Source organism: Myxocyprinus asiaticus, chromosome 17 (genome assembly GCF_019703515.2).
Source record: "Myxocyprinus asiaticus isolate MX2 ecotype Aquarium Trade chromosome 17, UBuf_Myxa_2, whole genome shotgun sequence".
Lineage (NCBI taxonomy): Eukaryota > Metazoa > Chordata > Actinopteri > Cypriniformes > Catostomidae > Myxocyprinus > Myxocyprinus asiaticus.
Window position 1 is genome coordinate 8,555,675 of NC_059360.1, and position 25,835 is coordinate 8,581,509.

Consider the following 25,835-nt stretch of genomic DNA (forward strand, 5'->3'; position numbering starts at 1 on the left):
TTATGTAGAAAAATATTTAAATCTAGATAGGCACATGAAGTTGTCCTGTGTAAGTCCCATTTGGATGAATCTCCCATGACAGGCCAGTCTCTCTCCTTTTCACCGGTGTGACTGACTGAGCACCAGTGGTGCAATGAAGAAGGGGTGCAATGGGTGCAATGACGAAAAATAGGCATTGATGAAGAGGCAGTTATATGCAGATGTATTTAGTCCTTGTGACATCACAACTTCCACAAATTCCGAATAAGCCGTTTTTGTAGCTTGGTTTAAATAAATGCTCTTTTTCTATTAAGGAAGTTTTCAGTTCTGAAACTTACAGTATGTTTTTATAACACAATGACCTCTTATATATCAAAAGATCAAGGTTGTCATGACCCCTTTATGAAGCAATATGATAGGTGTGGATGAGAAACAGATCAATATTTAAGTCCTTATTTTCAATAAATTCTTCTCCCTATATGTGGTGATATGCATGAAGAATCTGAATCGCCAGAAACAAAAGAAGAATGTGAAGGTGAAAGTGGAGATTTATAGTAAAAAAGGACTTAAATATTGGATTACGTTTTACTGCCTTTGTGTGCTTTTGGAGCTTCAAAGTTTTGGTACCCAGAGCTGAGAAAATCTTATAAAAATCTTTGTTTGTGTTAAGCAGCAGAAAAAAAATAATACACATCTGGGATGGCATGAGGGTGAGTGAATGATGAGAGAATTTTCATTTTTGGGTGAATTATTCCTTTAAAACAAACCAACCAGCATTGAAATGAATTACTGGAAAATATTTCATTCCCAGCAAAAAATGTTTGAAAATGGAAAAAATAACCTACAAAACCATGTGCATAACATCAATGAGCGAATTAACTATATTCTTCTCATCGCATAAAGAATTGCAAATGATGCAGGCTAATCAAAATCCAGCTGTTCTCAATTTTAAGAATGTGTCCAATGCAGTGGTGGGCCGTGCATTAAAAGTATAGGCTTTCAGTATGATTCATGCCATTAAGAAAACGTCCTGGTTACTTGCGTAACCTCCGTTCCCTGATGGAGGGAACGAGACATTGTGTCGATGTAGTGACACTAGGGGTCACTCTTGGGAGCCAGAAACACCTCTGGACTTTGAAAAAAGGCCAATGAAAATTGGCGAGTGGTATTTGCATACCACTCCCCCGAACATACGGGTATAAAAAGAGCTGGTATGCAACCACTCATTCAGGTTTTGTGCTGAGGAGCCAAGACAAGGTCCCGGCCATTTCAGCGGGTAGTCCAGTATTGTGGCAGGAGGGACACAACGTCTCGTTCCCTCCATCAGGGAACAGAGGTTATGCAAGTGTTGGGCCTCATGTATTCAGATAGAAGACAAAGGCAGGCCTAACACAGTCGTAAAAAACATAACTCAAGCCCCCACCTTCTAAGTCGTAAATCTTACTGATAAAAATCGTGCCAAAATCAAACAAAGGAAGTCCAAAACAGACTACAAATGAAGCCTTGCTCACTAAAGGATCGAACTCTCAACTCATATTGGATGAGGCACACACAACAGAACGTCCCTCAAACATGACATCATCAGGAGTTGAAATACCTCTGAAATGTTTCGTGAGTTGCTTCCAGTGACTTTGTTCACCGAATATAGACGTAGCGTTTTTTTTTTTTTGCTGCTCTCCGGTGCAACCTCGTGGCACAAGGAAGTAATGTCCGACTTGAAACTGTAGCCATACAATCTCCATCTCGCTGGACGAGTTGAGATTACTCTGTGTTCAACCAAACACTCTAACGGATCCGAAGGCGACCGCCGAGCAATTCGCATCTTCATCCGTTTGCCTACAGAAGTGAAGAGATTAAAGATTTCTCTTCCATCTTCAGTCAAGTCGACATTTCTGAGTTCTCCGCCAGCCCGCCGAGAATCAACAGCCGTACCGCCCGCCCTCCCGTTTCCTCGCCCGAGCCTCAAGGAACCGGGTCAAAGTTAAAGGAAAACACATTCTACCTATGTCCTCATGCGATACAAGTAAGAGGTTTACGTCTGGGCAGAGATAGAACATTATAGCGTGTTATTCTTGTGTTTCAAAGTTTTTGCTTGTACAGTTTACGGACCGCCATGTCCGCTCATTATTAATACTCAGGGTATTAATTATCACGATTTTGTTTTGCTGTATTTGTGGTCCAACCAAATTGGATTGTTGTGAAATTTCGCCATCGCGGGTGAGACAGCAACTGAGTTTATCCATTAAAGAGTCAAATATTACTATTTACGAGCCGTCCACCACGTCTCTGAGCGATGAACTAAACAGCTGCTTTCTCTCCCACGATCGCGAAATCAGCTTTAGGGCTGTCACTTCTCTCTCTCTCTCGTACTTATTACACACACACTGTCACACACACACTGTCACACACACACACTTTATGTGTTATAGGATTATTTTATTTCCATATCTAATCATATCATTGTTTAGTTTGTAGTTGTAAGTCGGAAGTTTATTGACTGCATTGTATTAATTATTAATTGATATTACTGCATAAATAAACTTTGTTTATATTACAAAAAGAAGTGTTTTGGTTTGTTTTGCATACGCCTGTGTCATGCTGACGGGATGTCAGTGCTCGGATTCAATTCTTCATTCATTGTTTTTTCCCCGAAAATCAATATTTTTCAGATGTCGATTTTCCTAAGAAAACAATCTAATATTGAGACTGTTTTAATATTTGGTTATTAGTCCCTGATTCCAGGGTGGTGCCCCGTCAATGTTAATCCTTATTAATATTCTATTGATTTTTGATAATTGATCATTATCTTTGATGATTGTTGAATTTGAATGATCAATAAGCTAGTGTTAATTTCAATTAATGTTTCATCGATGTTAACAATTAACGATTATCTTTGATAATTGTCGATTTTAAAGGATTAAAAAAAGCTAACATTGATTCTCATCAAAGTTCTATTGACTTTGATAATTATTAATTATTGCTAATAACCAAATTTGCTCCTAAACATAGCACACTACATTTACTGGAGCCCCATATGAGGTTTTAATGAGTTAGATCCAATTAATTAATTTAAATATTAATTAATAACTACAGAAATAATCATTAATTATTTCTGATAGTAACTTTGATCTAAACAACCAGTAAAGCCCTACACAGGTAACCAGGACGTTCTCTATCTGTCACTCACTCGACGTTGTGTTGATGTAGTGACACTGTACAAAATGCCACAACTGGCTGAACTGTGTTATGTGAACTGGCGGTGTGTGACGGGCAGACCACTGTGTGCCTCGTAGCCAGCGCTCCAGGTCGACACGTAACCTCCCCCAACGCTGTTATGAGTGTCGAACGGCCCTTCGGGGACAAGTCGACTGCCCAAAAGATAGAGACAGGCTAGCCCAGTCGTGGCCTCTTATCCTCTCTTTTTTTTCTCTCCCCCAAAAAAAGAGTTAACCGACTGGGGCCACAAGGTCTACGTCGGGGGGGTGTCACTCCCAAGGGGAAGACACCACGTAGACCGCACCCCGCCCGGGGGGGGGGGGGGTATTTTGAGTGTAAATATGTCACATGGTCTTGCCGAGCCTTGTCGGAAGCATATCATGTGGAGAAGTCCCAGGGTAGGTCCTACCCTACTGGGGAGGAGTTTCTACAAACATGGTGACTGGGGCAGAGGGGCCTCTGCCCAAGGAAGACACAGTTTACCAACAGGGAAACGAATTAGCAGAAGATATATGTCGCATGGGGTTACCTATGGGGAACCAACACATGCAGAGCACCTACCCCAGTACAGGGCTTGGTTAACACATGTACTGAGCTGGCAGCGAGTTTCTCTGCAAACTCATCTGCCACAGGGCTTGGAGGAAGTCATCCAGGGAACACAGTTTGTGAACACTACTGGGAGTCAACAGCATACAACTTCAGCTCAGGGGAGGTGAAAGGTGCTTTGCGCAAACTTGTGCCTGCCACTACACAGGACGAAACCGGTTCCACCCAGAGATTGTAGAACCTCGCAAAGGTGTTGGGTGTTGCCCAGCCCGCTGCTCTGCATATTTCTGTTAGAGAGGTGCCACTGGTCAAGGCCCAGGAGGCCGCCACACTCCTGGTAGAATGGGCTCATAGCCCTGCCGGGGCGGCACATCCTGGGTGTGATATGCCATTGTTATGCCATTGCTCAAAGGGGGCTCTCCGTAGACCCTGAAGAACTACAGAGATGTCCCATGATAGAATGAGGCACAGTCTGAAGGGATTCAACCTCCTGGCGCCTCTCAGGAACCTGATGATCAGGTCGTGCTTCCCTAAGGACTTACCGTCCACTGTGTCATGGTGTGCCACTATAGCAGCTACATACACCTTCAAGGTGGAGGGGGACAGCTGCCCTTCCAACCTCTCCTGCAGGAAGGAAAGCACCAATCCAATAGAATCGAAACGTGGAAGTACGTGTCCTTCAGGTCTACCGCCGTGAACCAATCTTGATGCCGGACACTCACTAGAATGCATTTTTGCATCAGCATCTTGAACAGGAGTCTGTGTAAAGCCCGGTTCAGTACTCGCAGGTCCAAGATTGGCCGCAACCCACCGCCTTTCTTCGGTACAATGAAGTAGGGGCTGTAAAACCCCTTCTTCATCTCAGTCAAAGGGACAGGCTCTATCGCACCCTTCCGTAGGAGGGTAGCGATTTCTGCGCACAAGGTAGCGGCGTTCTCGCCCTTCACTGAGGTGAAGTGGACTCCGCTGAACCTGGGTGGATGCCTGGCAAACTGAATCGCATAGCCGAGTCGGACGGTCCAGACCAGCCATTGCGACGTGTTGGAAAGCGCAAGCCACGCGTCCAAGCACCGGGCAAGGGGCACCGAGAGGACAATCTCATCGGACATACCGGCGGGTGGGGCCTCGCGGCAGGGCGGAGCCTGAGGTGCCACGGCGTGTCATGGCCGTGCTGAGTTCAGGGACATTGAAGCACTTACCTGGCTCCTTGTGACCACCCCCGGAACAGCCTGGGACAGGGAAGGAAGAGGCAGGGAGACTGCCACTGGAGTGCCAAAACTGCCAAAATGAAATGGTGGATGGTGGTCGTGATGACGGCCGTGCGCACCGGGTCTTTTGCTGAACTCTTGGGTACCGCAGCCACTTGGGCATGCAGTGATATTAAATGAAAAGGTAACAAAAGATTCTCCTCCCGGCCCTCCACCGGGGGATGGAGTGGTCTGCTTACCAGCTCCAGAGCAGTGGGTTTCATCGTCCATGGGTCGCCCATTTCAGGGGTGCTTCGAAGCCTTTCACGGGTTCTTGGCGGCCGGCCGTGAGACGGGTGGCATCTGCTTCCTGCGGTGGGCTCCATGCCGGGGCCGGGCCATGGGGGCAGGCTGCGGTGGAGCCGGTGCAGTCACCGTAGGGGGACACCCTTGGCGACGAGCAGATGGGGTGCGGGATCTTGAGCCGCACCGGGGCAGGATGTGCTGGATAGCCTCCATCTGCTGATTCACCGCCGAGAACTGCTGGGCAAAGTCCTCGATGGTGTCGCCGAACAGGCCAACCTGGGAAATAGGGGCGCCAAGGAACCGTGCCTTGTCGGCCTCTCCCATCTCGACCAGGTTGAGCTAAAGATGGCGCTCCTGGACCACCAAGGTGGACATCGCCCACCTGAGAGACCGCGCCATGACCTTCGTTGCCCGGAGGGTGAGGTTGGTCGCCGAGCACAGCTCCTGCATCAATCCCGGAGTGGAACTACCCTCGTGCAGTTTAGCACCTTGGCTTGGTGGACTTGCAGTAGAGCCATGGCGTGGAGGGCGGAGGCGGCTTGTCCAGCGGCACCGTAGGCATTGGCCGTCAGGGACGACGTAAACCTACAGGCCTTGGACAGGAGCATTGGGCGCCCACGCCAGGTGGCAACCGCACCCAAGGGGGGGAGCCCAGCTGAGGCTTCTGTGTCAAGCTGCGCTTGAAAGCTCATCACCTTCGCGGGCTCCGAATAAGAGGTCGAACTCGCCATGAGACGAGCCGGCGGACTCATCCAGAAGCCCGGTCGGGGCAGACGAGCGTGCTGGGGAATGGGAGGTCCATGGGGGGATACCCGGTGGAGATGGTCCCATTAGGGTCCCCAAATCGCCCCCAGTGCTAGCCGCGCTGGCCTCATACCCATGAGTAGAAGGACCGGGCGGGGAGCCGCTGGGGTGGCTTGCTTTCTTACAAAGGCAAGCCGCGACCGCATCGTTGCCATGGACATGTTCTTGCAATGAGTACATGACCCATCCATGAATGCTGTCGTGACCGTCAGAAGGCGAGAGATAACGACCGCAACCAGGAATAACACACAAATGGAAAGGCAACTTTAAAAAGATGCATCTTTAAAAAGACGTTCCGTGTGTGCCGCTCTTTTAGAGAAATATACTCTTTTTAGAATATACTCTTTTATTTCTGCCAAAGCGCCCAGGGGCGTTCTTTGCAGTGCACCAGTTCAGAGGGGGGAGAAGTCGCTGAAATGTGGCATCAGATCCAGCAGATGTGAATGAACAGCCGTGGGAATTCAGCTCAGTGAGCTTCGACCGTTCGGCTCCAAAGAGAAAATCTGAATGAGTGGTTGCATACCAGCTCCTTTTATACCCATATGTTCGGGGGAGTGGTATGCAAATACCACTCGCCAATTTTCATTGGCCTTTTTTCAAAGACCAAAGGTGTTTCTGGCTCCCAAGAATGACCCCTAGTGTCACTACATCAACACAATGTTGAGTGAGTGACAGATAGGGAACACAGTTTCACAATGAATAAGACACCCTATGCCTTTGGGCATCATACATTATGTCACAGCTAACTAATTATACCAATTGACATTTTAAAAACATGTCCACGCACGAAAGCCAGAACTTGAAATGACACTTAATGCTCAAGTAAGCCAAATTTTAACTGCAGCATGACTGTTTTGTGAAATGAAAGTCTCCCAAACAGACATTCAAAAATCATAATTTTTCATATGAATCTATCAAGGAGGTCTATAATACCTGGAAAAATCTAACTAATAATATTTGCGATTTAAATGTTGCTTGAAATAAATTTAGTTTTGTCAGGGTACACGGTTATGCTGTGTTCCATGCAAGTTGGATGTGGGATATTCCTACTTGATATCTCCGACCATAAATGCATTCCATTCCCCGATATTCGGAACTGCAACGCTCCCGTTAACTAAGCAGGGGTTTGACTCTCATTAGAGATGTCTCCTAGCAACCCAACTGATAATCAATGCTGCAGCGCTAGCATTTGTGCTTCAGGTGTACGATTATCAAAAGAGATTATAGAGTTTTATACACCTGTTTCTGCAAGCATTTGTTAAACAAGCTTTAATATAATTTTTATCAATATTACTTAATAATGTGAATGTTTATCACTTACTTTGTATATCCCCTGAGTGTCGACATGTTTGTGTGACATCATGCTCCTGCATCTCAGTGAAATCGGAGTTGAGAATTTCTGCACGAGCCTACAAGTTGTAATTCTGAATTCAAGATGCATTCCATTGCACTTTTCCTAGTATGAAGTTGTAAAATCCACCTTTCTGAGTTGAATGGAACGCAGCACTTCTTTTCAAAACTTGATCCGACACTGAATGCTCAAGCAGCCTAATTTACACTTAGAAAACTCCTGATGTTGCTATAACAATACAAAAAGCACTTACCAATTTGCTTGAAGTGAAAATCAGTCCTCCTTTCATGATTAATAAATTAAGCAATCACATGGTCATGCAGAACATCTCAGGTTTGTAAATCCATAAGGATCTCTTTCTCAATGGCGATAGCAGCAGTAATGACAGTCGACTCGTCAGCAAGATCTCGCGCTCTTTGCTTTCAAATTACGTCACTTAAAGCGTGATTGCGTCACTCAGAAGGCCTCAACCAGGACATATCCTAAAGATCACACCCACCAAGAACAAATAAATCAATCTGATTGGCTGATGAATCTGACAATCTGACTATAGTTGCCCATTCATTTGCACTGTTGAGGGATTCTGTGGAAATTCTGAAAGCCTGAGGGGGTGGCGCTCAAACTCATGCACTGCTTCGGTTAACAAGCTCGGCTTTGGGCATGTGATTTGTGAAACAGTTGTCACGCTTCGCTTGTAAGCATCAAGGAATAAATTCTGACTGGATAAACTTCGTTTTTCTCTGTTTGTTTGTAGATTAATTAAGAGTGGAAAGTGATTAAAAATACATTGTGATTGAGAATGAAAGGATGAAAAATATTTATTCATTTGGCATGTTAGGCCAGCAGAGAAGGCTTTGCTGGTCCTGAGAATTCGCCACTGGTCCAATGGTGCTCTAAGAAAGCAATCATTTTTACATTACACCAAACTAGGGATGCACGATAGGCGACCGATATATTATTGGACGATAACCAGGAAAATCAAAATATTATTATCGCACCGATATTTTCGCAGTTAATTTGTTACGGTTTATTTGCTTGCGGCTGAGAATCTCTGACTGCCTGCGGCTTCTACCGTTCAGGCAGGGACTTGGGCAGCCGCAAGTAACAGTGTACTCACTGTCTGAGCTCATGTCGCCTCGCAGAGCTTGGAGCAGTAGCGTCTGCAGCTGTACGGCCATATGCACTGTGCATACCATGAACGCTCCGACTGACCTGAGAAACATTTTCTCTGAGAATATTTCAGCAATCATGAAGAGTGTCCCATATTTTGTTGGCTGTTTAAAAGAACTATCAATGAACGATTCGCAAATTAAACATTCTTTCGAGTTGGTTCTTTTCAGTGAATTGGCCAAACGGGCTTAAAAATCTATTCGTTCGGACGACTCTCTCACTGAATCATTTGGAGCAGTTTCTCACACAGTAAAACAGTACTGGCATATTTACGAACACTATAAACAGCTCTGGATAAAGTGGATATTTATCTACAATCAGCTGAAACAAAATGCTGCGTTTTTGAGAGGTAACTTTGAGAAACTAAAGCTAATGCTGTGTCATGAGAATGAGGGGCTGTTCACAGCAAATGTGTTTTTGTGTCCACTCACACTGTTTCAATCATTTTTAATAAACATTCGCTAGATGGATGGTATGAAAAATACTAATAAAAACAAAAAAGAGATTTGTAAATTATATTCACCCTTTGCTATATTGAAAGCACTACAACTACACATTATATGATGTTTTTCCTTGTGAATTTCCTTGTTTTTTGAAAATGTACTCTAATTTCAAATCAGATGACTGCAACACGCTCCAGAAAAGTTGGGACAGTCAAATGTTTACCACTGTGAAACATCACAATTTCTTCTAATAACATTTATTAAGCATTTGGGCACTAAAGAGAGACATAAATTTGTTACGTTTAGAAAGTGGAATTTTTCCCCAATCATCCATTATGTAGGTTTTTATCTGCACAATTGTACAGGGTCTTCATTTCTGTATGGTGTGCTTCATAATGCACCACACATTCTCAATTGGAGACAGGTCAGGACTGCAGACAGGCCAATCTAGCAATCTGCTTACACAGCCATGCGCTTGAAATCCGGGCAGTACGTGGTTTGAAGTTGTCCTGCTAGAAAATGCAGGGATGTCCCTGGAAGGACGGTGCTGGATGGCAGTATATGTTGCTCCAAAATTTGTACATATGTACATGTACTGCATTCATGGTGTTCTCACAGATGTGTGAATTACCATGGGCACTGACACACCCCTGGCCCATACAGACACTGACTTTTGGACCTGATGCTAATAACAACTTGGGTGGCCCTTTTCCTTTTTGGTCTTTGTTTTTCAAAAACTTTTTGAAATGTGGACTGTTCGGACCAAAAAACACGGTTCCACTGTTCTACTTTCCATCTAAGATGAGACCGAGCCCAGAGAAGTTGGCAGTGCTTTTGGACAGTGTTGATGTAAGGCTTCTGCTTTGCATAGTAAAGTCTTAACTTGCATCAGTGGTGTTGACTAACAGAGGTTTACTAAAGTTATTCCAAGCCCATGTTCATGATATCCATTACAGATGAATGCCATTTTTTAAGACAGTGACGTCTGAGGGATCAGAGATCATGTGCATTCAGAAATGGTTTTCGTCTTGCCCTTTACGCACCGAGATTTGACCAGATTCCTTGAATCTTTTAACTATATTGTGCACTGTAGAGGGTGAAATGCCCAAAATCCTTCCAATTTGTCTTTGGGGAACATTGTTCTTAAAGTGCTGGATTATTTGCTGAAGCATCTGTTGGCAAACTGACAAGTCTTGAATGATCCTTGCCACTGACATGTACAAAACGGGGGCAGGAGGGGCGCAAATCAAATGAATTTGTGAGCTTCAAAATTTTGGCACCCATTCACTTGCATTGTATGGACCAAAAGAGTTGAGATATTCTTCTAAAAATCTTAATTTGTGTTCTGCTGAAGAAAGTCATACAAATCCGAGATGGCATAAGGGTGACTAAATGATGAGAGAATCTTCCCAATGTAGCCCCTGAACCAAACAACTGCTCTACCGCGTTTATTGTTCGGGACATGATGCGCCAAGTGACCCTGCTTTTTCTTTTTTTTAACAAAGCTCTGGCTTATCGCGCTGAAACTGGGTATCAGTACACACCTACATTCTCTCAAATATTGGAGGGTGTGCAGTTTGAATTGTCTTTGCTGTAGATTTGTATTTGTATAAGTGTATTGGTCGTTTGACGTGTGTATCCTGGATGCTTCAACCTTTAGAACCCCAAAGAAAATGCATGGTGGGAAAATTTTAACTTTTCATCGATTGCCTATACATGATCATGAGTGATTGAAGCTCTGGCTTATTGCACTGAACCTGGATATCAGTACACACCTACATTCTCTCAAATATTGGAGGGTGTGCAGTGAACATTTTACCCCTGAGGATTTCAGACCATCGAAAGAAACAAAGGGTCGATATCTGAATTCATCGGCTGTGCCCATGCTGTTTTTCCAGCGAACTCAGGTATGTGTGAAAACTTTGTCATTGTCACGCCTCCCTCGGGCTCTGCACCTCCCTCAGTGCTCCGCTCCTCATCTCCAGATTTCTAATTCACCGCACCTGCACTCAATTCACTCGCTTCAGTTTGTGAAGCTTCTCTTCTGTGTGATATCACCTGTACCATTGATCTCACTGTATAAATCCTGTGAATATCAGTAAACACTCTCACACTTGGTTTCACTAACTACAACTTGTGTGGCTTGAATTCCTGACAGTTATATAGCCTATATATTTCTGTTAAAGAAAAAGCACAAGCAGATAACGCAACGGCATTGCTCCAAAATAAAGGATGGTTATTTACTGCAGTAATGTTTTTTTTTATTATTATTATTTGGAAATAATTTTTTTTATTTTATACTGTTTTGAAATTGTTTTGAACTGTTTTGGTTTGTGAACGGCACTTGGTCTGTGGTCTGTGCAAGTTTCTCTTGTAAACATTGACGTGCTTCCTGCCTCCTCCATGTGATGCATGACCTTACCAACGAGTTTACATCATCCCTCTCATGAGTGTGCATCACAGAGATGTACAGAAGCGAACATTTGTAGTTAAAAAGTATATAAGTATTGTTTTTTTTCTAAAAATAATCAATCATTTGGGTTCAGAAGAACTTTTTTATCGACTGGAGTCATGTGGATTATTTTGATGCACCCTAAATATGCATTGTTTAAAGGAGGAAGCCTGAAATGAAATCCTAAAAATCTTAAATTCTGTTTTGAAGAAGAAAGAAACTGAATGGCCTGAGGGAGAGTAAATTATCAGCAAATTTTCATTTTTGGGTGAACTATTCTTTAACTATAACACGATGGGTGAATGACATGAGAAGATGGTCAGAGGTGTCATACGAGATATTTTTAATTACTTTGTGCTATTTCTTGGAGTTTAATGAGCACAGAGGCAGATCAGTACGTCCACAGCTTGAAGGTGGGATCCTGTGTATTTATGAATGAAGAACTCTTTTTTTTTTTTTTTTTTAACTCCCCACTCTGCTTCCAGTTGTTATGACATCCCCTGAACATTTAAAATACTCATGGTAACTTATGACAACTCTATAACCTGTAAATCCACTTTGCTAGCAAATTACACTTTGACATCGACACCATAGATATCTATATAGAACCGCTAGAACGGAAGTTCAGAGACAAAATTTACAAGATGGCGCACTAGTTTCTCAGCCGCATAAGGTGAATAATTTAGTCCGATTTCTGTGTGGACCCTCAGATTAAATCCTGCAGGCGATTGCCCCATGCTTGGGGGCAATAATGTTTGCTTTCATACTTCATGAAACATAAACAAAATGTAGGAAATAGCACATCGTTTACAGCACACCATTGCGATTAAAACACAACAATACATTTTCCCTATATAATTCATTTTAATAGTCTATCTTTTAAAATAGCCTAATACATTTTAAGGAACTTGTGGCCTCTCTGCAATACACATATAGCTCACACTTTGATTTTTTATTTTTTATAAAATCAGTCTCACGTTCAATCACCTTTGCAGTCTCAGGTTTGCAGACTAGTGATGTGGACTCAAGATAGCACCAAGCATGGCTGCGGCGTTGCGAGCTCCGACACAACATTGCAGTTTTTTGTTTGTTTTGTTTACATTTCTTATGTTTTTTGTCTTGGATGTTGTCTGCCTTATTGTCTACGACAGACAAACACTTTTGGACATTGGTTCTGCAATTGCACACCGTAAACCGGACTTCAAATTCCTCAATGCCGACCCGCTGTTTACAAACACGGCAGCGGAGCCCTTTGTCTGGGCAGCCCAGCCGCGGAAATGCAGAAGGAAAAAGGGAAGGAGAGCCAGCGTTCTCATCAGAGTAAGACGTCACGCAAATCGACCCCCGCTACCAAGTTTTCTACTGGCACATGTTCAGTCTCTAGACAACAAACTCTGCGAGCTGAGAGCGCGGATCTCTTTTCAACGAGAGACAAGGGACTGCTGCATTATCTACCTTACGGAAACTTGGATGTCTGCTGAGATTCCAGATTCAGCCATCGAACCTGCGGGGTTCTCCGTGCACCATGCGGACAGAGCGAAAGACCTCTCAGGGAAAAGCAGAGGTGGTGGCGTATGTTTTATGATCAACAAATCCTGGTGTGATCAGAGGAACGTACATTCTATCAAGTCTTAATGCTCTCCTGATCTGGAATTTCTTATGCTTCTGTGTCGACCATTCTGGCTACCGAGGGAATTCACAGCAGTCATTATCACAGCTGTGTACATCACGCCACAAGCCGACACAGACCGGGCACTCAGAGAACTGTATGGGATTATAAGTGAGCAGGAAACCGCGCACCCTGAGGCTGCGTTCATTGTGACCGGGGACTTTAACAAAGCCAATTTCAACTCAATCACACCAAAATACCACCAACACATTAATTTCAACACACGAGGGGACCGGGTTTTGGACCATTGCTACTCTCCCTTCCGGGATGGCTACAAATCCCTCCCCCGCCCACCATTTGGCAGATCGGACCACTCTTCCATTCTGCTTCTGCCCGCTTACAGGCAGAAACTGAAACAGGAAGCACCCACCCTCAGAACGATCCAGTGCTGGTCGGACCAATCAGATTCTATGCTACAAGACTGTTTTGATCACGCATACTGGGAGATGTTCCGGTCCGCCTCTGATGACGACATCGAGATTTACGCTGATAGCGTAACGTGTTTCATCCGAAAGTGCATAGAGGATGTTGTTCCGACTAAAACAATACGGATCTACCCCAGCCAGAAGCCATGGATAAATAGCGATGTTCATGCGGCACTTGATGCGCGGACCTCCGCTTTTAATTCAAATCAAATCAAATCAAATCACTTTATTGTCACACAGCCATATACACAAGTGCAATGGTGTGTGAAATTCTTGGGTGCAGTTCCGATCAACATAGCAGTCGTGACAGTGATGAGACATATACCAATTTACAATAACATCAAATTAACACAACGCAATTTAAACATCTGTTATACATAATTAAACTCGACTTAAAACATCAAATTAACACAACACAATTTAAACATCTGTTATACATAATTACACTCAACTTAAAACATCAAATTAACACAACACAATTTAAACATCTGTTATACATAATTACACAACTTAAAACATCAAATTAACACAACACAATTTAAACATCTGTTATACACAATTACACTCAACAATATACAATAATAACATACATTGCACAGTATACAATATGCTGTTTTTGTTTTTTTTTTTGTTTTTTTGTTTTTTACTATATAGATACTATATAGATACACATTATTCAATAAAAATTAAAATATATATGAAAAAAGTATATATATAGAATGTACAGTATTGTACTGTATTGACATTCAGGCTGTCGGTTGATAGTCAGTTGTTAAGAGAGACATAATATAATGACAGTAATATAATTTATGACAGTCCGGTGTGAGATAAAAGAGTAATAAAGTGCAGGGCTGATGTATTTTGATCGTGGGAGATCAAGAGTTCAGAAGTCTGATTGCTTGGGGAAGAAGGCGGAGGAGTATAAACAAGCCAGTTATGCACTCCGCAAAACTAGCAGAGCAGCCAAACGCCAGTACAGGCACAAGATTGAAGGACAGTTTAACACCACCAACTCTAGAAGCATGTTGCAGGGAATTAATATCATCACGGACTTTAAAGGGAATAAAAACTCCGCCATGAACACCACTGCCTCTCTCCCGGATGAGCTAAATACTTTTTATGCTCGTTTCAAGGGAAATAACACCGCCCTCGTGGAGAGAACTCTCACGGCCGAAGCTACAGAGGTTAGTTCACTCTCCGTCTCTGTAGCGGATGTAACCTGATCCTTCCGACGGGTGAATATCCGTAAAGCCGCGGGTCCAGACGGCATTCTGGGCCGTGTCATCAGAGCATGCGCGAACCAGCTGGCTGGTGATTTTACGGACATTTTCAACCTTTCCCTCTCCTTGTCTGTGGTCCCAACATGCTTCAAAATGTCCACCATTGTGCCTGTACCAAAGCAATCCAAAATCACTTTTTCACACATATGACTGGCGTCCTGTTGCTCTGACCCCCATCATCAGCAAATGCTTTGAGAGACAAATCAGCTGCCTCACTCACTGGACCCATTGCAGTTTGCTTACCGCAATAACCGCTCCACTGATGATGCAATTGCATCTGCACACACACTGCTCTTTCCCACCTGGAAAAAGGAACACTTATGTAAGAATGGTGTTTGTTGACTACAGCTCAGCATTCAACACCATAGTGCCCTCCAAGCTTGATGTGAAACTCCGGGCTCTGGGCTTAAACAGCTCGCTGTGCAGCTGGATCCTGGACTTCCTGTCAAGCAGACGCCAGGTGGTTAGAATGGGCAGCAACATCTCCTCATCACTGACCCTCAACACTGGAGCCCCACAGGGCTGTATTCTCAGCCCACTCCTGTATTCCCTGTACACACATGACTGTGTGGCAACACATAGCTCCAATGCCATCATTAAGTTTGCTGATGATACGACGGTGGTAGGTCTGATCACTGACAGTGATGAAACAGCCTACAGAGAGGAAGTGCACTCTCTGACACACTGGTGTCAGGAGCACAACCATTTCCTCAACGTCAGCAAGACAAAGGAGCTTGTGGTGGACTTCAGGAGAAAAGACAGAGAACACAGCCCCATCACCATCAATGGAGCACCGGTGGAGAGAGTAAGCAGCATCAAGTTTCTCGGTATCCATTTCACTGAGGAATTCACATGGTTGGTCCACACTGAGGCCATTGTGAAGAAGGCTCACCAGCGCCTCTTCTTCCTGAGACGACTGAGGAAGTTTGGAATGAACTGCCACATCCTCACACGGTTCTACACCAGCACTGTAGAGAGCATCCTGACTGGCTGCATCTCCGCCTGGTACGGCAATAGCACCGCCCACAACCGCAAAGCACTGCAAAGGGTGGTGCGAACTGCCAGACACATCATCGGAGGTGAGCTTTCCTCCCTCCAGGACATATATACCAGGCAGTGTGTGAAAAAAGCTTGGAGGATCATCAGAGACTCCAGCCACCCGAGCCATGGGCTGCTGTCACTGCTACCATCAGGCAGGAGGTATCGCAGCATCAGGACCCGTACCAGCTGACTTAATGACAGCTTCTTCCCCCAAGCATTCAGACTTTTGAACTCTTGATCGCTCACGATCAATACACATCAGCTCTGCACTTTATTAATCTTATATCTCACACTGGACTGTCATAAATTATATTCTCTCTTAACAACACACTGGCAACTGACTATCAACCAACAGCCTGAATGTCAATACAGTACAATACAACCTCCTGTATATTTTATATATACTACATATACTATTTTTATTGTATAATGTGTATTCTATATTGTACGTGTATTCTATATTGTATGTATTGTATACTGTACATTGTATATTATTATTTGTATATTGTGTTGTGTGTAATTATGTGTATATTAGATATGTAAATTGTGTTGTGTAAATCTGATGTTTATTGTAAACTGGTATGTCTCATCACTGTCATGATTGCTATGTTGCTCAGAACTGCACCCAAGACTTTCACCCAAGATTGCACTTGTGTATATGGTTGTGTGACAAAAGAGATTTGATTTTGATTTGATTTCTCAACAGTGCAAATTGCAGCCTACATTTTATTTATATTTCTTACAAGGTACTGTATGACGCAGCCACAAAAGATGCAGTAGGCTACCTGTAACTGTAAAAAGACTTGCGGTTCAGTAAGTGAATCACATATTAATTCAGCCGCTCTGACCGATTCAGTTAATATATTGAAGAATTCATCATACTGATTTAAACCGATAACTTGCAAGCTGGTGAGTCATTTGGAGAGATTCATTAAAAGTCAGCAAAGAGCCAGGAGAGAGAAGTTAGTGAACCCAAATTCAGTATTTAATGAAGATGAATATACCAATACAAATAACACAAGGCTTGATGAACAAAAGAACTTAGCTTCTATGCTACTATGGACAAGACTAAACAAGGAATAACTGAACATGACGGTCTAAATAGGGGCACAAATGAAGGTAAACACAAAAAAGCTGAACACAATGATGGAGGACAGGTGAGGATGATAATGGTGCATCTTGGGAAACATAGTGAAGGTGATTTCAAAATAAGAGTCTCTAAAAGACAGGGGAAACACAGAACAGTTTGTGACCGACGGACGGCCGGGGCACCATGGGACGTCTGTCAAATGGTCAGGAGACCATGGAGGAGCTGGCGGATGGTCAGGAGGCCAAGGAGGAGCCTGCAGATGATCAGGAGGAGCCAGCGGACGATCAGGAGGCCTGGAAGGCAGCCACAGGGCAGGGTCAGGGGGCGGAACCACTATAACATGCATGCAAAACCACAAATTAAAGTGTTTATCTGTCCTGTTGTAGCTAAAAAAAGGGCTAAATAAACATTAATTTTTTAAGCATATGTTTTCCCTCTCAAATTATTCCATGGGGTGGACTCCTTCATGGGCCGTGTCCGGCCCGCGGGCAGTGTGCTTGACTTGACACCTCTGTTTTAGAGCATGTAGCCAATGTGTGGCTGATTATGGGGTTTTCTGGATCATTTAAGAACTCCAGCTGCTGTATTTTGAACCATCAGAAACTTGTTATCGGAAAAGAAGGACATCCAGACAGTAATCTAGCCATTACTATAATCTAATCATGACAATAATCTAGCCTTGAAGTCATGAATGCATGCACTAGCTTTACCGCAACAGAAACAGGTAGCATGTTTTGTAGCTTAGCAATGTTTCTAAGGTGGAAGAATGCTGTTCTGGATATGATGAAAATGGGATTTACAATGTTTCTAGAACAGCATTCTTCCACCTTAGAAAAAATACCTGGTTCATAAGAATTTGTTGTGGATTACAGTGCTGTAGATTTAGTAGCATTCAGTACAGTAACTTTCAGAGTATTTAACAACTGCTCATGGAACTGATTGTCATGGAAATCATTTGGTTTATTTTTTTTTAATTTATTCTAAATAAGAACTGCTCTCGTTGCCCAACCTTATTACTTCCTGTTGAAAAATGCAGCAAAAACCTGCTTAAGGTGGTAGCTGATTTTTACAGAGAAGAGATGGGGTGGAGAATGAAGCACGTGCAAAACTTGGATTTATAAAGGGAATTTTGCACAGGTTTTTGGTTTATGAATCTGAAAATGTTGTGTGTTCGCACATTTTTAGGATGAAATGTACGCAAAGTTTTATACATGAGGCCCCTGGTCTTTCCAGCAGGGCATGTACTTGTACTGCTGAGATTTGAGAAATATTCAGAAATCAACAAGGATAACACCCTGCTATTTTCTTCCCACAGCTCTTTTAGTGACCTTAATTGAAACCTCAGTTTCCTTCACATTTCCTCTGTTCCAGCGAGTGTGCTGGGTACAGCCGCGTCTACTGTCCCATTATTCATGCCCTCCCTTGTACTCCCATTCCCTCTTGCCCTTGGCGGGCATTGTTGCCCTGAAACAGAGAGATCTTTGTAGTGCCCCGGGGTTATGCCAATGCATCAGAAAGTTTCCAGGCAGTTCCATTCTCCATGCCCACACAGACAGAAGCAGCGCTGGAGAGTGATGAGAGCGGATGCTTTTCAGTGGCCCGGCTCGTTCACGGCCTCTCCACACAGCTAAAGGGTTTCAGCCTCCCAGAAACAAGAGCTTCTGTCTTTCACTGGTGTTCCCACTCTGCTGTTCAGCAATTAAGGCTGTGGGACTGCTGTGAAACTGCTTTTGAATTCAACATCAGTAATGTACATCAATGCATAAACCATACAGAACATTATGGAGGGCCATTTGTTAAAAAATGAATGTACATTTCTGACAATGCTCACGTGGTTGCTAGATGAAAAAATCCAACCTTTAAATTGAAAAGAGCGGATTGTCTTATTGAAAAATGAATCACCTGGTCTTTATGACAGTTCTTACACCCGTTTTTTATCGCAAACTTGAGAAAGTCGTGAGCAGAGTGTCAACTTTACATCATAACTACAGCTGCAGACAGCAAGCCAGTTTTATTTTGTTTGTTTAAGCCTTTAACTTGTAGTAAACTAGTTTTAAATGATAAAACCATACTTCTGCCTATGCTAAATAATTAAAATAATTTCATTTTGTTTTTGTGTCATTTTACATCTGACAAGTGTTTCTCTTTTGTTCTATGTGCTTTAATTCATGTAAAATTAATTAATTTTAATTTAATAATTTTTCTTTATTTATCACACATTTGCACATATACAGTGAAATTCTTCTTTTCACATATCCCAGCTAGGCTGGGGTCAGAGTGCAGGGTCAGCCATGATACAGTGCTCCTGGAGCAGATAGGGTCAAGGGCCTTGCTCAAGGGCCCAACAGTGGCATCTTGGCAGTGCTGGGGCTTGAACCCCTGACCTTCTGATTAGTAACCCAGAGCCTACCACTGCCCCACACAATAGGCTACAAATATATGCTTATTCTGTGAAATTTGTACATTTTTGTGTTAGATTACATTCATCTTGTCCATCAACAGTGTACTGGCACTTTAATGGAACTTAATCAGTGCTGCAAAAATTGACTCTCAGCCGAAACCCCTGCTTCACTGCAGCTCATGCTACGCTCTGATGCATTGCTTATGCTTCCGATGTAAAAGCAGTAATCTGTTAACATGGGTACCAAAAAATATGTTCATGCTTGCAATGTGAAGTGGCAGTTACTCTAGATTATTCATACACATTAGCTCAAATTAGGTTAAATAACTGTATTTTTAGGTTCGTCCAACTAAAGAAGTAAAATTAATTATACAATTATGTAAGACTAGTGAATACATTGAAAGATTGGAAAGCAGTTTTAGAGATTTCAGTGTTACAAAGATGGCCACAGAATGGATGAACTTTGATTTGACTCACTTCGACTTTTGAGGGTTACTTTGGACATGTTTTGTCATTTGTCTTAATGCTTTCCAATGTGGTGTTTCTGTTAGCTTGTTAGCTTGTTTGCCTGTGATATATGATCATTTTACTGTTTGGCTGTTCAATTACAGGAATTGTATGTCAGAATAGTTACTGTTGAATACAAGGTTTTTGATATTTGTTTACATCCTCATTGTGAATTCCTGATAAAATCCTAATTTGCTTTCTTGTCTTTCAGAATATGCCCCCTAGATAGCAAACCCCACCCTTTTGCTTCGGGCTGCCCTCCTGTTTAAGACAGCATGCCTCCCCGGAAGCGCATACGGCCCAGCCTGGGCTTCCTGTGCTGCCTTAACAGCAGTGAGCCCCCTGAGATCAACCTGAAGGACAGTGTCCCCCAAACGTTATTGGAGTTTAGCACTCCCATGCCTTCGGAGGATGAACTACATGCACGCTTCTCCGAATTAGTGGTGAGTATCTGCCAGTTAGTTTAGTGGTCATGGTTTATGCCGTGAAATCTGTACCATTAACTTCTAGATTAATTCAAGGAATGCATAATGTATGTAACACAGAAGCAGAATTCCACATTTAAGATGAAGGACCTTACCAGGGTGCAATCAGTGTCAAAGTGACTTATATTTGTATGGTTTCGTAAAGCCTTTTCTTATAATTGACTTTTGAACTACTAGTGATCCAAAACCCTCTTATATTAGAAATTGAATGCTGGCTTGCAGATGGTACTAGTTTAGCATAGCAAATAAAATCCTGACTACTGCTGCTGCCAAACAGCAGTGGTTTGGAGCATCTTGAATAATAAAAGTTTGGTGCATAAAGTACAATGTAATCTTCTAATTCAAACAGCTTAAATGTCCAATTAAGAGAAAATTAAGTTATGAGAACAGTTTGTTCTCTCTCTTTTTTCTGTCTGACTATACTGTCACTCCTCACACTTTTGTGGGGAAGAAAAGAGTGAAAGAAAAGTATGTTGCAGAAAAAAACATTTATAAAAAAGAAGCTCATCATTTGGAGTCAAAACATGGCCAGCATATGTGAGCGGATTCGTGAATCACAGAAACCTAGTGCTTGACAATTAAATGACTCAGTTTATTTATGGTAAAAATCTGGGTTTAAACGAAGGCTGACAGAAATGTCATAGTAAACAAAAACTCTCTTTTTTTCCCCAGAAAGAACAATTGTAGACTTTGGTATGTACCACTCTATCACTATGAATCAGCTCCATTCATTCAAATGTACCCCGTAAAAATGGATACAGTTTACTGCTCTGTTTAACATCTAGACTCTCTGCACCATACGTGAAGTGAAACTTATGCATGTGCTGTGAAGACAAAACAAATACCCAAGTGACAGCATTTTCCATATATGATGATTATGACAAAACTTGCACTTTTTTGCCATAATATGATAAATATTCTCTTACAGGAAGCTGGAATAGACCTGACAGAACTGGGACATGAGGTTAACAGGATTAATGGTGTTCAAATTTTGGTGTTTACATAGGAGTGTAATGTGGAAACATACATACTTAGGCCACATTCTCTGCTATGTGGTGCTGTTGTGCATTTTGATACACACTGGATTTGAAAGTTTTTAGACTTATATGCACATTACAGGTTTGTAATCAGAGTACTTTGTGGAAGTAGTGAGGAAATTTACATGTTACTTTTTTAATTTACACTTCAATACCTGAGTTTCTCAATACCTGAGAGTGCAAAAAATATCCATCTTCCAAACCATGTCTTTACCCAGATACACTTTGATAGACCTATAATAATGATTTATATTTTAGAGCTGACGGGACGGAATTCATGGGAAGTTGCATACATATATCATTCGCCCATGTGTGTTCACGTCATATCCGTACACAGAGAAAATAAGCTCCGGCTACTGTAGCGCATGTACTGTACTGCTAATACAGTGCATGTAAACAGAAACGCTGCTTTCTCAAAATACGCTGCTTTCTTGCAATAAGCCGCTTCTGGTGTCCATGTAAACATAGTCAATGAATGAATGGAATTCCAACCGTTGGAATTCAGTACCACTCCAAATAAAGAAATTATCATCAACATATATTTTCCACATCCTGATAAACTGAGAAAAGCTTAAGTCTTTTTAGAAGCAAATCTACTTTTATTCCACTTGAACAAAGAAATGCTTCCCTTTATACTTATTAGATTGGTGGCACAAGACTTTGAGAACATGCTAACTGTCATTTATCCTCCAGTCAGTTTTATTTAGCTTTAATTGAGTTAACAGTATCAAAGTTTCCCACTAATGCACACTGTACTTCACACAATAACATGCAAAAATATATTATATACAGTACACCATTTTGTAATCTCAATACATTCCACAAATACACACAAGTAAATTTATATCTGCGACTTAATGCATATATTGCTATGTGTAATCAGCGTTGTGTTGGAAATTATACTCTGAAACTGCCAAAATCCTTGTCGTCATGTGCCCATTTATTATAGTATAGTAATAACAACTATAACAGGACAGCAACACTAGTCAAGAGGTATACAGATAATATCGAGAGAAGAGATGGGTTTTTAGTTGACACTTAAAGGAGGAGATGTCACGAAGACTCTGTGGAAGGGAGTTCCAGTGTTTAGGTACCATTACACTGAACAATGTGCCACCCATTGTGGAAAGTCGGAAACGACGAACAGTGAGGAGTTTGGAGCCAGAAGACCTGATAGAGCGAGCAGATGTATAATTTTGTAGCAGTTCAGACAGATAATGAGGAGCAGGGTCATTGAAGCATTTAAAAGTTAACAGAAGAATTTTGTAGTCAATACAGACAAAAACAGGTAACCAGTGCAGCTCACAGAGTATGGGGTGATGTGATCAGATTGCTTGGTAGAAGTGATAACCCTGGAAGCAGAATTTTGAACATATTGCAGTCTGGAGATGGTTTTAGCAGGCAATCCGATTAATAGGGAGTTGCAATAGTCAAGGCATGAGGTTATGAAGGCATGAATAAGAGTTTCAGTGTCTTCAGGCCTGAGATATGTTCAGAGACGTATAATGTTGCGAAGGTGATAAAACGATGGTTGTCGTATGAAGGATATGTAGGGTGTGAGGGTTTTGTTGAACTGAATTGTGGGTACTCCATGATTTGCTTTAAGTGATGTATTTGTCTCAGCATGTAAACAATTATATTGATACCTGTGTCAGTGGTATGGTAGGGGCCATACACACATATATCCAATATGCTTACTTTTTTCCTAGGGCTGTTTGCATATAATGATTTCTAAGGGTCAATATTTGCCTATACCCTCTCGTTTTGCTGCTTCAGAAGTCCATAATCTGTCATGTTAGCTTCCCTTTAACTGTATCATACGATGTTTTGTGAAACTGGCGATTCTTTATTGTAACTGGTGCATTATCACTTGAATTGTACCACTCCTCGCCCATGACAACAGTGAGTGGAGAGATATTCTTAGGCTGAAGCAGTATTAGGTCAAATTAACAAATGTTGCCAACCGTCCTATATAATAAGGATTCATCCCGTATTTAAGGGGAAAAATTGCATTCTGTATGAAATCCATAAGGGACACGGTTTGTTCCGCTTTTTTTAGTGCCACACACCCAAACTGTTGAGAATGTTTCATAAATTGAGAGAAATGGAGCTGAAAGATGTGAGTTGTGTGAGATATCGGCGGATTTTGTTAAAAAAATAAATACAGCATTCGAGTGCATGTTAATTGTTCCCCACAATTAACTTTCAAATACAGTGTCCTGAAAAAGGGACATTTATTTTTTTTGCTGAGTTTATATATATATATATATATATATATATATATATATATATATATATATATATGTATTCCTACAATTCAGTGACATTCAAGTCCCCAGTACAAGTTGTGGTATTTATATTGTTTAATTTCACCTGATTACAATTTGGGCAGAGTGAGGCCGGGATGATAAGTGGTGAATGAGTTCCACCTGTGTGCCACACCGGTCTTGCGTTCCAGTGAGGGGCGGCGGGAGTATATAAGGAGAGGAGACAGCGGCAGACGAGAGAGGGAGATGCACGAAGCCTGTCTGTGCGTGTGTCTCTTTATGTTCATACATAGCTGGCTGAAAAGCAGTGTGTGTTTTTTGTTTTGTTACACACTGAAAAGTGTTTATTAAATGTCTACGTGTTTGTCAAGCTGGTCCCAGCTTCCGCCTTCACCATATTTGAATTGTTACAAATAGGCTTGTTAAAAATCATTAAGACAATTTAAATGCTACACACTGCTGTGGGCCTAACAGTTTAATTTTAAATCATTAAAATCTGAACGGCTTTGGTGCGTGTTTTTGTAGTTGTTGCATGTATATTGATTTGACGGACAAACACTTATCCTTGCAACCAAACATAGCCAATTATTCTAGAATAGAGAGTCTAAGCAGTGTAAAGTAACCTAAAATTAGACCCTACTTGCATGTTACTTTCCATAAAAAGTAACAAAGTAATGTAGTGAGGTTCTGTCAGAAACTAATCCTACCTCAATCTTTGATACCAGCTCCTTTCCATAATTTCAATGTAACTCAGTAAGATAAATTTAGAGATGGCATCATTCATTCACAAATTTATTTGAAACTTAAACGACTAAATAGAAAACACAGTCTTGTATATTTAATAATGACTTTCCAAGAGTAGCTCTCCAGCATGAGGAACCCTAAACCCATTCACTGTTGTAGGGCTGAGAAAAATGGCAATTTTTATACTGGTTTATATTCAGCTTGTGCATTGAGTTAAGAGGTTGTATTAAACATGTGCTTACAAAAAAAAAAAAAAAAAAAAAAAAAGAGGACGAAAACATGTTTTAAAAATACCACTAAATGACCTTCACTAAATTACAAGAAAAAAATATATTTGATACTTTCTATTAAAAATACTTTCTATTATTTTTTTCTCCTCTTTTCTCCCCAATTTGGAATGCCCAATTCCCAATAAGCTCTAAGTCCTCGTGGTGGCGTAGTGACTCACCTCAATCCGGGTGGCGGAGGACGAATCTCAGTTGCCTCCACATCTGAGACCGTCAATCCGCGCATTTTATTACGTGGATTGTTGAGCGCGATACCACGGAGACATAGCGCGTGTGGAGGCTTCACACTATTCTCCGCGGCATCCATGCACAACTCACCACGCGCCCCACAGAGAGCGAGAACCACATTATAGCGACCACGAGGAGGTTACCCCATGTGACACTACCCTCCCTAGCAACCAGGCCAATTTGGTTGCTTAGGAGACCTGGCTGGAGTCACTCAGCATGTCCTGGATTCAAACTCGCAACTCCAGGGGTGGTAGGCAGCGTCTTTACTTGCTGAGCTACCCAGGCCCCTCAACACATGCATTTGATTTTTACGCTACATGTAATAACCATAAACGCTATGCAGTTCAAAATGGTAGGTTACATGCTTTCGTTATCTGTCTAGTATTTCGTAACAGATGTTGCTCCAAAGCTCAATAACACTGATTATTTTTCGGAGTGACTATTTTCACCCAGGTGTAAATAGCACCTACACACAGCGCAGCTGTTTGCACCCCAGTAGTCTATTGGCAACATAGAAATGTATGACAAACTGCATTGTAAGGGTGTGGGGTGTAATGCCGGTGCGCCTGTGCCTTTTTGACCCAGGTTTGATTCCGCTTTTGCCACACTATTTTTCCATTCTGTTTCCTCTCCACTCTTAATATTTTCTTTAATACCACTTATAATAATAATAATACATAAAAATGTATATAAAATACTTTTACTCTAGTACGTTTACTTTTTTGGCCGAAAACATAGATTTGATGTAATCGTGATGTTTATACTGTAAATAACATATTTACAATAATATATTAACCATGATTAATTTTGTGGTTACAATTATTTTACTACAAAATACCATGGAAATACTATCGTTACTGTATCTGTAGAAGACGTCGGGGCAGATCTATGTTCCAGTAATTATTTTCTGTTGCCTCTCT

At 42.0% G+C, this 25,835-nt stretch overlaps 1 protein-coding gene across 3 annotated transcripts in view; it reads left to right on the forward strand.

The window, feature by feature from the left end:
* Positions 1–25,835, forward strand: part of LOC127454898 (disheveled-associated activator of morphogenesis 2-like) — a 310,968-nt gene that overhangs the window by 55,031 nt on the left and 230,102 nt on the right. For all 3 annotated transcript variants that reach the window (XM_051722409.1, XM_051722410.1, XM_051722411.1), the window contains exon 2: positions 20,079–20,310. In XM_051722409.1, coding sequence (XP_051578369.1) covers positions 20,143–20,310 — 168 coding nt within the window. In that variant the 5' untranslated portion in view covers positions 20,079–20,142. The remainder of the gene's footprint in view (positions 1–20,078; positions 20,311–25,835) is intronic.